The following is a 14361-nucleotide window of genomic DNA, read 5'->3' as shown; positions in this document are numbered from 1 at the left end:
GGAGAGTCCACCGGGCAGTCCCTTCAGGACGTAACGACGGGGACTGAACACGAAGCTGATATCACACAGGAGCCTGCAGGCCATGCTGACCCAGAAACAAGTCTCACTGTCTCACAGTTTCGCTCTGAGATAAGTGACATCACAGAGGAGGGGATTTGTAGCACTAACCCTGGGGTAGGTGCTCGTGCACACAGCACACTCAGTGAGCTTGTGCTGAGTAGTGTTACTGGGGAGATCACTTCTTGTACTGTTCCTGGAGTAACTGATGTGGCAGATGAGAGTGTGTGGAGCACTGAACCAATAGTGAGCAATGTTACAAGAGACACGCCTTGTGAAATGCAGAAGCCAGAAAAGAGTGAGACTGTTTCATTGATAAGAGATATGAGAGGTGAGACTGTCTGTAGCTCCGATGAAAAACACATCGTAGGGGTGACAGACTCTGAACGCGGCCCTGTGACTGGTGCCAACACTGACTCTGACATCTGTTGTGTCGTTGAAGAGATCGCGTACACCACTGATTCTAAAATAAGCAGCATTTTAGTCCCAGCTACCCCAGACACTGACTATGTCCTAATAGACAGTGCGGGAGAGCCGCTAGCATAAATAATGTGACGTGGGAGGCTGTTCTGAACTCTGACCTTGAACCATGTCATGTCATAAGACGAGACCTGACTGGGGGCAGTTCTAGCCTGGATGACGTGGATGTGCTGCCCAGAGCTTCAGCGACTCTGGGACCTCTGGGTGGGCTTGCTGTTGAGGGGATAGAGGCTGAGGTAGTAAGTGACACACTGGTGCTAACGCGTCCAGCTCCTCCAGCAGACGTCAGTACGACCGACACACTAGTGTGCGGTGATGAGTGCACCCTCATCTCAGATCACACAATTCCAGATTTGAAAAGCTCGCCACAGGACACCTCGTCCGACACGGCCGTTAATTTTTCGGAGAGTGTCTTGGCCCGGCCTCGACTGGGTCTTGTAGCGGAATTGAAGTGTGACATGGTGGAATCAGAGATGTGTGAGTCAGAAGGTCCCTTGCCAGACTCCGACACAGTCTCGCAGCCCTCCACGCGGACAATCTGCCACTCCGAGTCATCAGCTTTCCGCGGATGTGACCCAGCGGTGCGCAAGAGTGAAGAAACCTCCAGCTGCCCTCTCCTCGTCCCTGCATTCCTGTACATGTCATATGAAAGCCCTGCAGTTAGTGGGGGAGACGAGAGAGTCTTGCTACCAGCAGACCCCTACCGCACACCTGCAGCTGTCTGGGATGTGGACTGCATCTCCGCAGGGAAGGAGGGGCATCGTTCAGAGGTGAGAGAGGCAACTTACAGCAGTGAGCTCCCTGGTGATGAGCTCTGGTTGGATGCCTGCCAGTTCTTTGCACGTGAGGAGGATGAGGGTTCTGTTTTGGAATCACGACAATCTGCAGGCTCCTGTCTCAAGAGAACCTGCACCATACCGTTCCATGCAGGGACAGGAGCTGCGTTTAGCCAGTGGGCCAGTGACCCGGAAGTGCCGCCAGCAAAGAGCTGGTCATCCTCAGACAGCTGGGCCAGCGCTCTCTCCGACTGGTTCCCATCCGTGACCTTCCCTCTGGAAGATTCTTCCAAGATGAGCAGCTCTTGTCCTGATGAAGGCCAGCCACGGTGCAGCATGGTCTCCCAGGACAGAGACGAGGTGGGGAGGGAGAGACCACGCAGACCCTCCAACAGTGGGCCAGGAGTCGGGGACGGGAGTCTGTCCCAGGGAGATAACTCGAAGGGGCTCGGTCAGAGAGGAGATAAGGACGTCGATGACAGTCTCCATGCTCAGTCACACACAGCCGAGAGTCAGCATTCACCAGAGGAACCTGCAGACGCTCTGAATGAGGGGAAGATGGAAGTTGAGGTTGTGAGCCAGATTGGCATGGATGACTACACAACAGGAGGACTAACAAACCAGTGTGGAACTCAGGTGGGCTGTCTGGGTGACTCAGGTAGACTGTGTGTCAGGCTAAGGTGGGCTATGTGGTAGATTAATATAGGCTAAAGTGTTGGGCTAAGCTATGTGTTATTCTATGTTTTAAGATAAGGTGATCTATATGGAGTGGACTGATTCTAATGTCAGATACTTTCTGATGTTTTTTTGCCTGATAACGTGGCAGCGCTACGGTACATTTGTAGCTAAATAGTGTAAAATTGACTCAATTTTCCTCAGTTTTTTGCTTTCTTATCTGCTCCATAGTCATAGCAGAACTTACAGAAGGTCACTTTTCCTATTATCACACTCACACAGACCTCAATCATGCATGACACTTTAATACCAGCCCTCATAATTCACTATAAGACCTCAGCCATGCAGGCATGGAGACATAAACATGACAGACAGACAGACAGACAGACAGACAGATAGATAGACAGTCAGACAGACAGACAGACAGACAGACAGATAGATAGATAGATAGACAGACAGACAGACAGACAGACAGATAGATAGATAGTCAGACAGATAGATAGATAGATAGATAGATAGATAGATAGATAGATAGATAGATAGACAGACAGACAGACAGACAGACAGACAGACAGACAGACAGATAGATAGATAGATAGATAGATAGATAGATAGATAGATAGATAATCTATCTGTCTATACACCTTTCTGTTGCTCACCTTCTCGCTGTTCATTTGTTCTCTCTTCCCTGCCTCCTGTTTGTTGCAGTATTAAATGTTTCTAGAATTCACACTTACAGACTCACACACGGGATCTCATTTTTCTATCCATTTATCGCACTCATGCACATTGTATGCTTGCAGGCAAACACGCAGACACACACACACACACACACACACACACACACACCCATGCACCAATGCACACAGAGACAAACATTTCATGCATTCATGCTTGCATTGCACACACGCACACACACACACACACACACCCCAACTATCCTGGTTTCTGTCTCTCTCACTGACATTTGCAAATCAAGACTGACAGTGATGGGCGAGGAAACAGAAGGCTGAGAAACACGGCAGTGGGCTGGGCACAGATAAACAGAAATAGCCCAACGTTAGAGAGGGCTGCATGATAATGGCATCCAGCCAGAGAGGAGGAAGCAGCAGGTGTTGGGCGAGGGTGAATAATACAGCACAGCTGTTGGCTGAAACACGACCCCAACAAACTACTTCCCAGTGTCCAAACACGGTGGCCTCACCAATCGCTCTGAGCTCGGCGCCGGCAGGAGACCCGCTATTGGCTCCCGCCGGGCCACGCCGGGTCACGATGCCCTCTGGAGCTTATAATAGTAAAGAACTCCTTCTCCTGCTGCATGTGCCTCTCTGAGGCCAGCAGGGACGCGGGCCAGTGTTTGGATCAGGCACAAGGGCCCGGTACTCGAAGGTACGTACATAAATGACGGAAAACACACACAGAGGAGAAGGTGAGCATCTGGGACGCGTACGGGGCGGACCAAGTGACACACGGGCAGAACCGATTTAGCTCAGCTGATCCGAGACAAGCCGTTTTATTAAAAAAAGACTTTTATGATTTTGCCATTTATGCGTGCTCTTTAATCTTTCAGTGTTTCTCTGACCTTCTCTGAATGTTTTTCCCTTTAGCTGGAGAGTGATGCACTCTGGGAAGTGCGAGAAGACAGAACGTCCCAGTTCCTTTCAGGCGTCCAGGAGGATGGTGAAGGGAGTTATGGGCCCTTAAGAGTCTCAGCTTACCCCAGCGACAGGAATTCCAAGCCTGGGTGGGAAGAGGAGCAGAATCTCAGATGCAGTCCCCAGCTACACACACACACACGCACACACCTTGAGTTGGAAACAGAACACCTGACACACACGCATACACTCCCTGACTCGGAAACTGAGCACCCGACACACACGCGCGTCGCAGAGAGGAACTACCACTGCACATCACACACTGGGACTCAAACCGAGTGTGTTAACACACAGGACCCGGGGTCACCCCAGGGGCCGGGGAGAGCTAGCGAGACGTCCTTTATTATGCCGCTTGTACCGGTCAGCATTGGAGCCACGTTCCTCAGTCCTCCGCTGAAAGAGACGCACGCCAGCCTACAGACACTTTTAGCTCCAACGCTGTCAGGAGCTCCCGAGAAGAACACAGCTCACCAGAGCCAGCCAGCACGCAGAGGAGAGTCGTCCGGGACGTGCTGTGAGCACAGGTGCTCCTCATCCTCGGAAGAGTCTTCCTCTCAAGACAAGGAGATCGGGAAGGAAGCCGACGACATCAGCGCGGAACTCTCGAGGCTGATCTTACTCACGGGCAAGAGATTTCTGGTCTCTGAAGAAAAGCGCATAGCCTACGTCACTCTAGACCTGGACAGCACTGTGAACTTTACGAAGGACCCCGACAACCGAGGAGCAGAACAGTCTGGGAATCGAGCCCCCTGTGAAGTGAAGCCCTGCTCCGAGAAAGCTCACAAAGCCAAGATGCCTCACAAGACCTCCAAGACGTCGTCCGAGGGCAAAACGCGCTCCAAACACCGGCAAAGGAAAGCCAATCAGCAGCTCCAGCCTCAGGCCGCGACACAGAAGAGCACGCGAGCAGAGCCGCTCGCAGCCCAAGGCAGCCCGGTCAGCACCATCACTGTCATAGAGACGATCGCCATAAAGGAAGAGAAAATGACCCCCGAGTGTCAGGGGAAGAAGAAGAAGAAGAAGAAGCACGATAAGGCTGAGAGCGCCGCCCCGGTGGCTGTGGAAAGTACTGTGAGGCCCGAGGCGGGGAAGCCCCAGGGAGGCGAGGCCACACCCCTCCCGCCAAAAGCAGGCCGCGCTCGAGAGAAGGCAACCCCGCCGTTGCCACCGACTCCCACGGTGAGTGCGGCCGTCGAGACCCCGGCGATTGGACCTGACGTCGCCGTGGTGGGAAGGAGTGCAGCCGGCCCAGAACCACTCAGCACCCGCACGCCCCAGGCTCAGGATGATGACATCATCAAACGGAGACGCATCTCAGTCAGAACGAGGCCGCAGCTGCCTACGATCTTCCGGCAGAGGAAGGAGAACGAGGAAGGATCTGGGAGGGCCCACGGTGACGTCGTCAGACAGAAGATTCAGACGCCTAAAGAAGGTACCGGAAAGCCACATAGCTTCACTGGTCCCACTGAAAGACGCATATATGAATCTTATATGAATCTCAGTACGGGGTAGAGTTGTTATTGAATATTTTCCTCAGTGTTTTGTTCCAGATGAGGAATAACTGAGTATTGCGTGATTGGTTGGGTCCTGTCGTTGCAGAACCCCGTGTGCTGGCAGAGATCCAAGTGGCACCGGTGTTGGGCGACGCCCAGAGCATCTCTCTTTGGTGTCAGTTCAGCCCGGTCTCATCAGACGCCTCCATCACATGGACCAAGGAAGGAGTCATGCTGTCTGAGGAGAAGAGGAGGTGAGAACATCCGATCACTCTGATAGTGATATTACATATGTTTATAAGTCATCTATGATATAGTCATATTATATGTTTATCAGTCTGGTAGTGCGTCTGCTCCCATGTCAGGGGGTTTTCTTCCAGTTGCCCTCTCTGAGATGCTCACTGCCAGTTATACATAGAGTGTGTACGCTGTACACTCTCAGGCACAGTGGCAGGACACAGCTGCACCTCCTCTGCCGCGCTGAAGAAACCGACGCTCTGATCTGGAATCACTGCAAACATGATGATCAATGTACATGTTCCTCACGTTCTTAGAGAACTCAGAGCCAGAGAGATAGCTGTTGATGTGTCTCTGCTATTCCTGATGGGGATGTGTGAAGGTGTCTAACATTATTTCTGTAGAGTGCTTTTTCAAGCCATACCAGGAGAAAACTTTTTTAACCACTTGGTGGCAGTATTTGATGTTTTATGTTGTTTTATGTTGTTGTAGTTGTTGCGTTTTTGGCAGGAGTCTGACTAAGCATCCGTGGTGATTCAGAGGTGCTGCCGTGCTCATGTTTTATATAACAGAATGATTCACCAACATCTTAGCACAGCTACAATGTGTCAAAGCGCCCTCAAGATTAGGAGCCTCTTGGCTTTTTATGTTTTTACAAAAAGCACTTGTAAGTTCTTGTGTTTGTATGTAATGTCAGGTGATAAGCCAACTTGTTGAGTTCAGAAATGTCCTTGTTAGACACATTATTAGAGATGGCCTCAGACATGGCCTTATTAGATACCTTATTAGAGGTGGACTCTATCAGCTGTGCAAGAAACCTCCAGCTATTAAGGGCCATACAGAGGAAAGTTCATTGGAAACTTGGAATGATTACAGAGAACAAGACATGTGACGTTACTCATGCTCAATGGCGCTCTACCAGGGGTCAGCGTAGCTTCTAAATAAATATCTGATTATGTATTTTTATAGGTATTTAATGAACTGATTATATGTCTATTTCTCATTCATTTCTCTCTGTCTCTCCATCCCTGTAGAGAGGGAGATGACAGCCGTGTGACTCTGTCCATTGAGAGGGCGTGCAGTAAGGATCTGGGCAGGTACCGCTGTGCTCTGTCCAGCCTCCTGGGTTCCGTGTGCACCTGCGAGTACCACCTCACCTCGGAGGGTAAGACCCGAGTTTAACTTCCCCTCTTCCACCTCTACAACTGCTGCACCATCGCTGCTTGTCTCGGAAGTTCTTAGGAATTTTGAATGGGATAATGTGACAAATGTGATAATCCCTGATCTTACTCTGGGACCGCATGCGTCCAGCACTGAGAGTCAACCCTTCTGCTCTCAGTTCAGCTCCACATCCCCACACAGAGTGGACACTCCAGGTTCAGAACATTAACAAATCTAAATCCTGCAAAGGGTTTATCACCTTAATTAGCTAAATCATCTTAATTAGCTCAATCCGGCAGAATTAATTAATTATTGCCATGTTATTGAATGTTACAAAATCAGGGCAGGACATAAGGTCCTTAAACAGAGCTTTGTCTAGCACACTTACTCTGTAATTCTACTGGTTGATTATTAGAATTTCTGATTTCTGATTGGGGTCAGTCATCCTTAACCTTCATTGGATAAGAAAAACCACCTGATCTCAGATCAGAGGCTAGGGGCTGTCAGGTGTCGGTGGAAACAGTGAGTGGCCTTGTCTTAGCTTAACCCTTCGCTTGTGTGTTTCTTCTCAGTTCTCATGGAGTTCGTCATTCCCAGCCATGATACAGTAGGTAAGCCCATGCCTCAACTCCCTAAACTGTGGCTAACACACCCCAAGATCGATGCAAAATAACTTTTCACTTCTTTGAAATAAAAGCATAATCTCAGCGTACATTTTTTGATGATCTTCGGCTCTAATATGCCCATTGATAGTTTCTTTCCTTCTGTATTATTGTTTGTGATTTTGTACTGAAGTTGCACAGAATTAGAATTAAACTGCCCCCATCTCTCTCTCTCTCTCTCTCTCTCTCTCTCTCTCTCTCTCTCTCTCTCTCTCTCTCCTACAAGCTGAATGTAGAGAGGTGGACGGTGAGGAAGAGGCTGTGCACTGTTCTCCTCTGCTGTTTAAGGACAGTATCCTGACTGATCAGTACTTCGGGGAGGACCAACCCGCCAGCATAGTGACTGAGAAGACCCACTTTGGTGAGGGCATGCATCGCAGAGCCTTCCGAGCCACCCTAAGGGCCGGCGTGGTGTCCGGATTCAGCCCGGGGCATCCCTGCGTGCTAAAGGTCCACAACTCCATCAGCTATGGCACCAAGAACAACGAGGAACTCACCCAGAGGAATTATGACCTGGCTGTGGAGGTGTGAACAGTTTATCAACTCCTCTCTGATCTGGAGAATGTTTTTTTTAAGAAAAATTAAACTGTACTCTTTATACTGACAAACAGATAAACAAACTCTCTGCTCTGAGAATTATGCTCTTTAGGCAAAGGAAACTGGACCACTCCAGACTGTAGGATTTGTGATACAGTATTTTGTAATATGGTTTGATATTCACTTGATGGAGCAATGAGCTAGCAACACCAAGGTTGTAGATTTGAGTGGCATAGAACACATTTACATACATGTTCCCGTATGTAGCATGTAGTTACAAGTATGAAGTCCCAGGCTTCCAAGTAACGTAAGTCATTCTGGATAAGGAGCTGTCTGTCAAATGCTCTAAATGTGAAAGTGTTTATTGAATATTGATCTTACCATCTGAAGCTGAATTACATACCAGCTGGAGAACCACTCGGAACTAATTATCATTGTGGTATGTTCCTTCAGGAGTGTTTTGTGCAGAACACTGCCAGGGAATATATCAAGGCTTACACAGACATAGCCAAATCTGCCGAGGCGTTCGGCGAGGTCCCAGAGTGAGTACAAAGATTCAGAAACCAACTGAGATTCAGGCTTGGACTATTCCGGTTTTAAATAGCTACATATTTCGCTGGTGTAGTTGATTAAGTGGCATGAATATGATTTGGTTTGTTTAGAATCTTATTGACCTTTTACGTGCTTGTGCCCTGTATGGATAGCCAGGAGGGACATAAACCCTGCTGTGGTTCCTCTTCAGAATCATCCCCATCTTCCTGGTGCACCGTCCATCTAGCATGGTCCCGTACGCCACGCTGGAGGAGGAGCTGATTGGGGACTTTGTGAAGTACTCGGTGAAGGATGGCAAAGAGATCAACCTGACGCGCAGGGACTCGGAGTCGGGACAGAAATGCTGCACCTTCCAGCACTGGGTGTACGAGCAGACTGAAGGCAACCTGCTGGTCACTGACATGCAAGGTGAACCCTTCATTCCAACTTCATTTCATCTGCCAGCACTGTTGCACCTGCACAATACTGCAGGCTGGTTTGCACACTATATGGCACTATATGGAACTATATGGCACTATATGGCACTTTGGTTGAGGAGTTATTTAAAGTGTATGGTATAATTATATATAATTATCAAGACTCCCTACTCATGCACTCTCCACAGTGTTTATATAAACATTGGAATTATTATTATTTTTTTATGTTTATAATCTTAATTATTATTCTCATTTCTGCCCAGGTGTTGGTATGAAACTCACAGATGTTGGTATTGCCACCTGTAAGAAAGGGTGGGTTAATACAACTACTAACTATTGATAAATAACTGACATACAATTAGAGATTTGGAAGCTCAGTAATATTTACTTATAAAAATCTGTTTTTCAGCTATAAGGGCTTCAAAGGCAACTGTTCTACATCCTTCATCGACCAGTTCCAGGCCTTGCACCAGTGCAACAGGTTCTGTGAGCTTCTGGGTCTCAGCTCCCTGCAACCCAAACCCAAACGAACAGTGGCCCCGCCCAGCAAGGTCAAACCACAGCCCGGGCCCAAGAAACAGCCCTTCGGCTCAATTCTCAAGGGCAAATCCTGATTGGACAGAAGCCCTGAACGTCGGACATTCGCAGTGGGTGGGGTAGTTCCTTCATAATGCTGTGGAGTAGCATCAGGGGCTTTCTGATTGGCTAATGACATTATGACAGATGACACAGGAGGCTCGTGGATGTGCAGGTGTAATGTGAAGTGTGTGACTTTCCTAAACAGTGATGGTTTTATTCAAAAACATGAAAGTTTAGCTTGTTATCTGTTAATTTTCACTTGCAGAGCATCGAATGGGTATATTTTGCTGGGCATTTTGGGTTTTGTAGAGAATTTAACAATATTTGTCCAAGAGTTTAATTCTGCTTTCTATATGCTATTTACAGTAAACATTGTCACAGAGTAATTTTCTAAAACTTGTACCAGACCAGAGAGCGCGTTGAGGAGGAAGCGTTATAGTCTTCCCTCTACAAGGGGAACCTAACCCCTCCATGCCACATCACACAGTGCAATTTTGATATGTATAAATTTTGCACTTTAGGAAGTTGGTTCACTCCATTGTGTCAGTTCAGACACCTGTGTGTTATTGTATTGTTTGGTTTGACCTCTGACTTGCACAGAATCAGCTGGTATTTTTTTCTTTCTTTAAAAAGAAAAGCAAAAAAAAGCTACACCCCAGGTTTCTATCGGCTCGCTTGTCACGATGTTGATGCAGGCAACACCTGCACACAGCACCAAACGTCCACCAGAACGGGACGTTATAGCGTTATATCCAGTACCTACTGAGGCCGACCCTGAGGTTCAGTATTCTGAAGAATGAACAAGATTTTGAAGATGTTTGAGTGCGAACATTCATCATTTAGTTTACAATTATTTAATATGAAGGTGTACATATTTTTCTAATAAATACTTAGTTACAACTAATTTTATTTTACATATCCTTTCTAGTTTTTTTGTCTTTTCATTTTCTGATATTCTGTGCTGGAGCACTTTCACCTGAGAGAGAGGAGAGTTGGGATGGCATTGAGATTCAACCTCAGCTGTCAGCCTGTCTCAGGAGGAATGTGAAGACTGTCCCCTCTGCTATGTTTCCGCAATCAATCAGGAGCAGTCTGATGCGTGGCCGTGTTGTAGCTATTTTCCATGTGACATGCGGTGATTAGCTGTGGCATTTAACAAGGGGAAGGAGGTAATGGGGTTTCCACCTGCACAGTTTACCCTCCGTGATGATCTACCTCGTACGTCCCCGCGCTCATCGCCCTTAAACCAAACCCTGCGTCTCATCCAGTTCGGTTTATTGCTATGGTCCTTGCTGTGGGACACACCATATTACATTAGAGAGGAGACTGAAGGGTCTAGTTGCTCCCAGTGAAGCGGAGTCTGTTTTTCTGGAGTTCAAGTTGCAGGTGGACCACGTGCCATGCTAAAGTGGGCGAGAGTCCGATTGCAGCGTGGAACATCTCTGATCGGTTCAGAAAAGTTGCTTTGCTAGAAACGGATGTGTTTATTTTTTGGTGTATAAATGTGAACGATTCTTGTACATTAAACCTTTGTTAGGATCTTGTTTATTTGTCCTGTTTTTTTTTTAATTGAATGTAGTAACATTTCACTGGACCTGTTTGATCTGTAGACGCATACATGCATACGAAGTATGTCAAACAGAATGAGAACAAGGCAGACCACTCTAGATTCAGGCCCATCTGCACCAGTTCTGAAACACAGATACGTGTCAGTAGCCGTGTGTGTGTGTACATACACTTCATACCTACATCCAGGATTACTGAGCTATTTTCATCCCTCTAGATAAACTGCTGTGCTATTGGCCAACCAATCAGAGCCATCTGTTAATGTAAATATGGGTCAGTGAAGAAGTGCAAATACAGAGCGGACATTGAAAATCATAAGTTAAAAGCAAAATGTCATGACATACACACACACACACACACACACACAATCATTATGATTATCATTCCTGCTTTCCCCCATGAAAAATCTCACACACACTCACACTTCCACACACACACAGCTCACAGAAGCCTGGTCTCCACGGGTCTTTCACTTCCTGTCCCTCTAACGGCCAGCTGGAAGGCAGCGAGTCCTTGGTGTTGCTCGGCCCCGCCGTAGGTGTTTAGTGTGAGAATGGCGTTTGATTACATACAACACAAACACCATTGTCACACTCCAGAGCTGCGGAAGGCAGGGAGACAACCACGGCCTGGAGACAGACAGGTGATCCGCTGGAGAAGAGGACCAACACGCAGGCAGAGAGTTTAGCAGAAGGAATGAAGACAGGCACCTATGAAAAGCATCTTAAAAAGAGGCCAAACATTTTAATGTAATAGTATGTTTCAGAGCAGTTTTTTAGCAGCCCTTTTCCTTTTTCTACTCTTCCATTGGCACACACAACAGTTCCACTGTAACTCCATTTAGAAGCAGAATTGGCCTCTCAGGTTTGTTCAGCTCGATGGCCAGCTGAACCAACATGGACAGTGAGCAGGTGATAACGCGTCAGTGAGCACACCTGACACGCTCCCTCCCCCCGAACCTCCCAGATGGCAATCTGGTGTCAGGAGGACTCGGGGGGGCGGGGGTGTCCTGAAACAACCCACCTCGGGTATCTTTACTCCTGCTGGAATATATTTCTCCAGAAAGACTACAACATTGCAGAAGTCTCTGGAATCCCCCTGAAACCAACGCCTGCATCTACGTTTCCTTGTAATGTTACATAAAACGTATGATAACGCAAAAATGTTACAATACCTACATATATACATGTTTATATCAAAATATGTATGTGCTTTGAATGATTCTTGGTGTATCTGCAAATATCTGTGTGTGGTTTGATCTTCTTTCTTTAGAGAGGTGACTTAGTAATTGCTATAGATTGAATTATGCTGCATGTTTTAAATGAAACTTCAAACTCACCACTGATCCCCATTTCAAAGATGGCTTCCACCAAGCCTGCTGGTCTCTGCGAAAGTTTTGTGCTCACAAAATAATAATAAAAACAACATTGTCGATTTGTAAATAAACCATGTGATATCCCATTTCATTCAAAAATGTTCGACACTTGTCACACTGCAGTAAAGTCTATGAGAGCGCGTTATTCAGCGCAGGTGCGTCCAGTATCCAGGCGGGCGTCGGGACAGTCTGCTGATCGCGCTCGTCTGGTTCAGCGTCCCTTTATGTGGTCAGAGTGGCTTTAGTCAAACAGTAAAGGGAACAGAGAGATAAGCTGGGAGTGCTATTGATCAGCTCGCCGTGGAGAGGAGGTCACTCACCCAAACCAGGCCTTCTGGAAAATGACAAAAAAAGAAAGATCCCTCTCTCCGCTCCACTAAATACGAGTCTGGCTGAATACTAACAGCGGATGTCAGCCAGACAGACATATGAACAGCGTGTGTGCATGTGTGCACTAAAATCCAGTACCAACACACTAATGTAAAAATTAACATATTCATTCCCCCAATAGAATAAATCTTTTTTTTTTTTTGGCCCATCACACATTTTCAAAGAATTTGAGCTATAAAAAAGAACTTGAACTATAAAAAATAACTGCAATATAAATTGTAACTGTCTTATTAGAAAATGCACATAAGATTAGCAATAAAGTGTCTAAAATATTTTTCAAATTGCCAATTACTCTAAAAATGGCTTTCTCTCACCTCACCTTGTTGGCAATCATCTTTCAGGTCAAAAATAATATTACAAATAAAGGGTTATGTCCAATTTTTGTGCGGCTTGACTGATATATACAATTTAAGGATGAAGAGACTAATTGCATTGTTATTCTAATTTGAGTAATAATAATTATCCCATTAAGTTTTCTCCCACAACTTGTGTGCAAACTTGTTACTGAAACTCATCAGCCCTGAGAAAGGCAGAGGAAATGTAACAAGTCACATGACAAGCAGGACGTTTCCTCACCTCCCAGCAGCGCGACCAGGAGGAAGGCAGTTCCCCTCACTTTCTACCTTTACTCATTACCAGCTGATATTAGCCTGGTTGTTCAGCCATGTTTCTAGCTACTGAGTAACAGAGTGGCACAGTAGTAACAGGCTTTAGCGGTCTCCATTTTTTTCAGATGATATTATGGTTTACAAATACATTGTCATCGTATTTCTGATTTTCCTGTTGATGGTTGAGGTGGTAGCAGGCTGAGATTACAAACCCAGACATTTCTATTTTTTGCGACATGCTTCAGCTCCTCCTGTGGGGCACCCAGACACTCCCATGCTAGCTGGGAGATATTAGCCCTCCACCTGGCCCTGTTCTGCCCCTGGGCCTCTGGTCCTCTCAGGTAGTACGAGATACCCCCTGATTGGCTCTTCTCAGTCCGGAGTGGCAAGGGCCTTCGCGGACCGCAGAGCTCCACACCCTAACATGGAGTGAAACTCCAGCCACCCTGCAGAGGAACCTCATTTCTGCTGCTTGGGTTTGCGATCGTATTCTTTTGGTCACTAACCATATTTCCTGACCACAGGTGAGGATGAAAGCGTCATCCTAGGGCTAAGGTTCTGCTTCTCCACCACAGATTCAGACATCGCAAAAACGTTGCTGTGGATCTGATCGGTCAGTCAATCTAATGGTACTTTTCTCCATCTCTGATGAACAACATCTTGAGCTATTTAAACTCCTCTGCAAAAGCCATGTTTTATTCTGTCACCTGAAAGGAACATTCAACTCTTTTCCATACCATGAGGTACCATGACCTCAGATTTTGGCGATGCTGATTTTCACTCCAGTGCCCACATGAGTGTCAAAGGTCAACCTCAGTAGGTGCTAAGAGGATTTCATCCTCTGCAAATAACAGACATGAACCCTCTAGAACTCTTATTATCCTGTACACAAAGGAGACCCTTGGCACAGCCCAGCATCCAGTGAACGCCTCAGACGCAGTAAGGACTGAGATATACTTAGATCTTATCAGCGATCCCCTTTTTTAAATATAGGGACCACAGTTCCAGTGTGCTAGTCTGAGGGCACCGTACCCGTTTTCCCTTCGCTGCTGAAGAGGTGTGTTGACCACACAACCCCAGCCCTGTCCAGTGACTTCAACATCTCTGATCCGCTCTCATCCCCTCCTGCTGCCCTGTTGCCA

General features: G+C 47.0%; 1 protein-coding gene across 1 annotated transcript in view; it reads left to right on the top strand.

Moving 5' to 3' along the window:
* Positions 1 to 10824, top strand: part of alpk2 (alpha-kinase 2) — a 13480-nt gene extending 2656 nt beyond the window's left edge. Inside the window, exons 2-12 of the mRNA XM_027021579.3 lie at positions 1 to 506; positions 662 to 1949; positions 3596 to 5075; positions 5243 to 5390; positions 6408 to 6538; positions 7107 to 7145; positions 7423 to 7721; positions 8187 to 8275; positions 8476 to 8693; positions 8965 to 9013; positions 9111 to 10824. The exon at positions 1 to 506 is cut by the window's left edge and continues 889 nt beyond it. Coding sequence (XP_026877380.3) covers positions 1 to 506; positions 662 to 1949; positions 3596 to 5075; positions 5243 to 5390; positions 6408 to 6538; positions 7107 to 7145; positions 7423 to 7721; positions 8187 to 8275; positions 8476 to 8693; positions 8965 to 9013; positions 9111 to 9315 — 4452 coding nt within the window. The 3' untranslated portion in view covers positions 9316 to 10824. The remainder of the gene's footprint in view (positions 507 to 661; positions 1950 to 3595; positions 5076 to 5242; positions 5391 to 6407; positions 6539 to 7106; positions 7146 to 7422; positions 7722 to 8186; positions 8276 to 8475; positions 8694 to 8964; positions 9014 to 9110) is intronic.
* The last annotated feature ends 3537 nt before the right edge of the window (positions 10825 to 14361 follow it).

This window comes from Electrophorus electricus, chromosome 8 (assembly GCF_041902795.1).
Source record: "Electrophorus electricus isolate QZ-2024a chromosome 8, ASM4190279v1, whole genome shotgun sequence".
Lineage (NCBI taxonomy): Eukaryota > Metazoa > Chordata > Actinopteri > Gymnotiformes > Gymnotidae > Electrophorus > Electrophorus electricus.
Note: the sequence above shows the minus strand (reverse complement) of the source record. Positions and strands in the feature narration are given on the sequence as shown.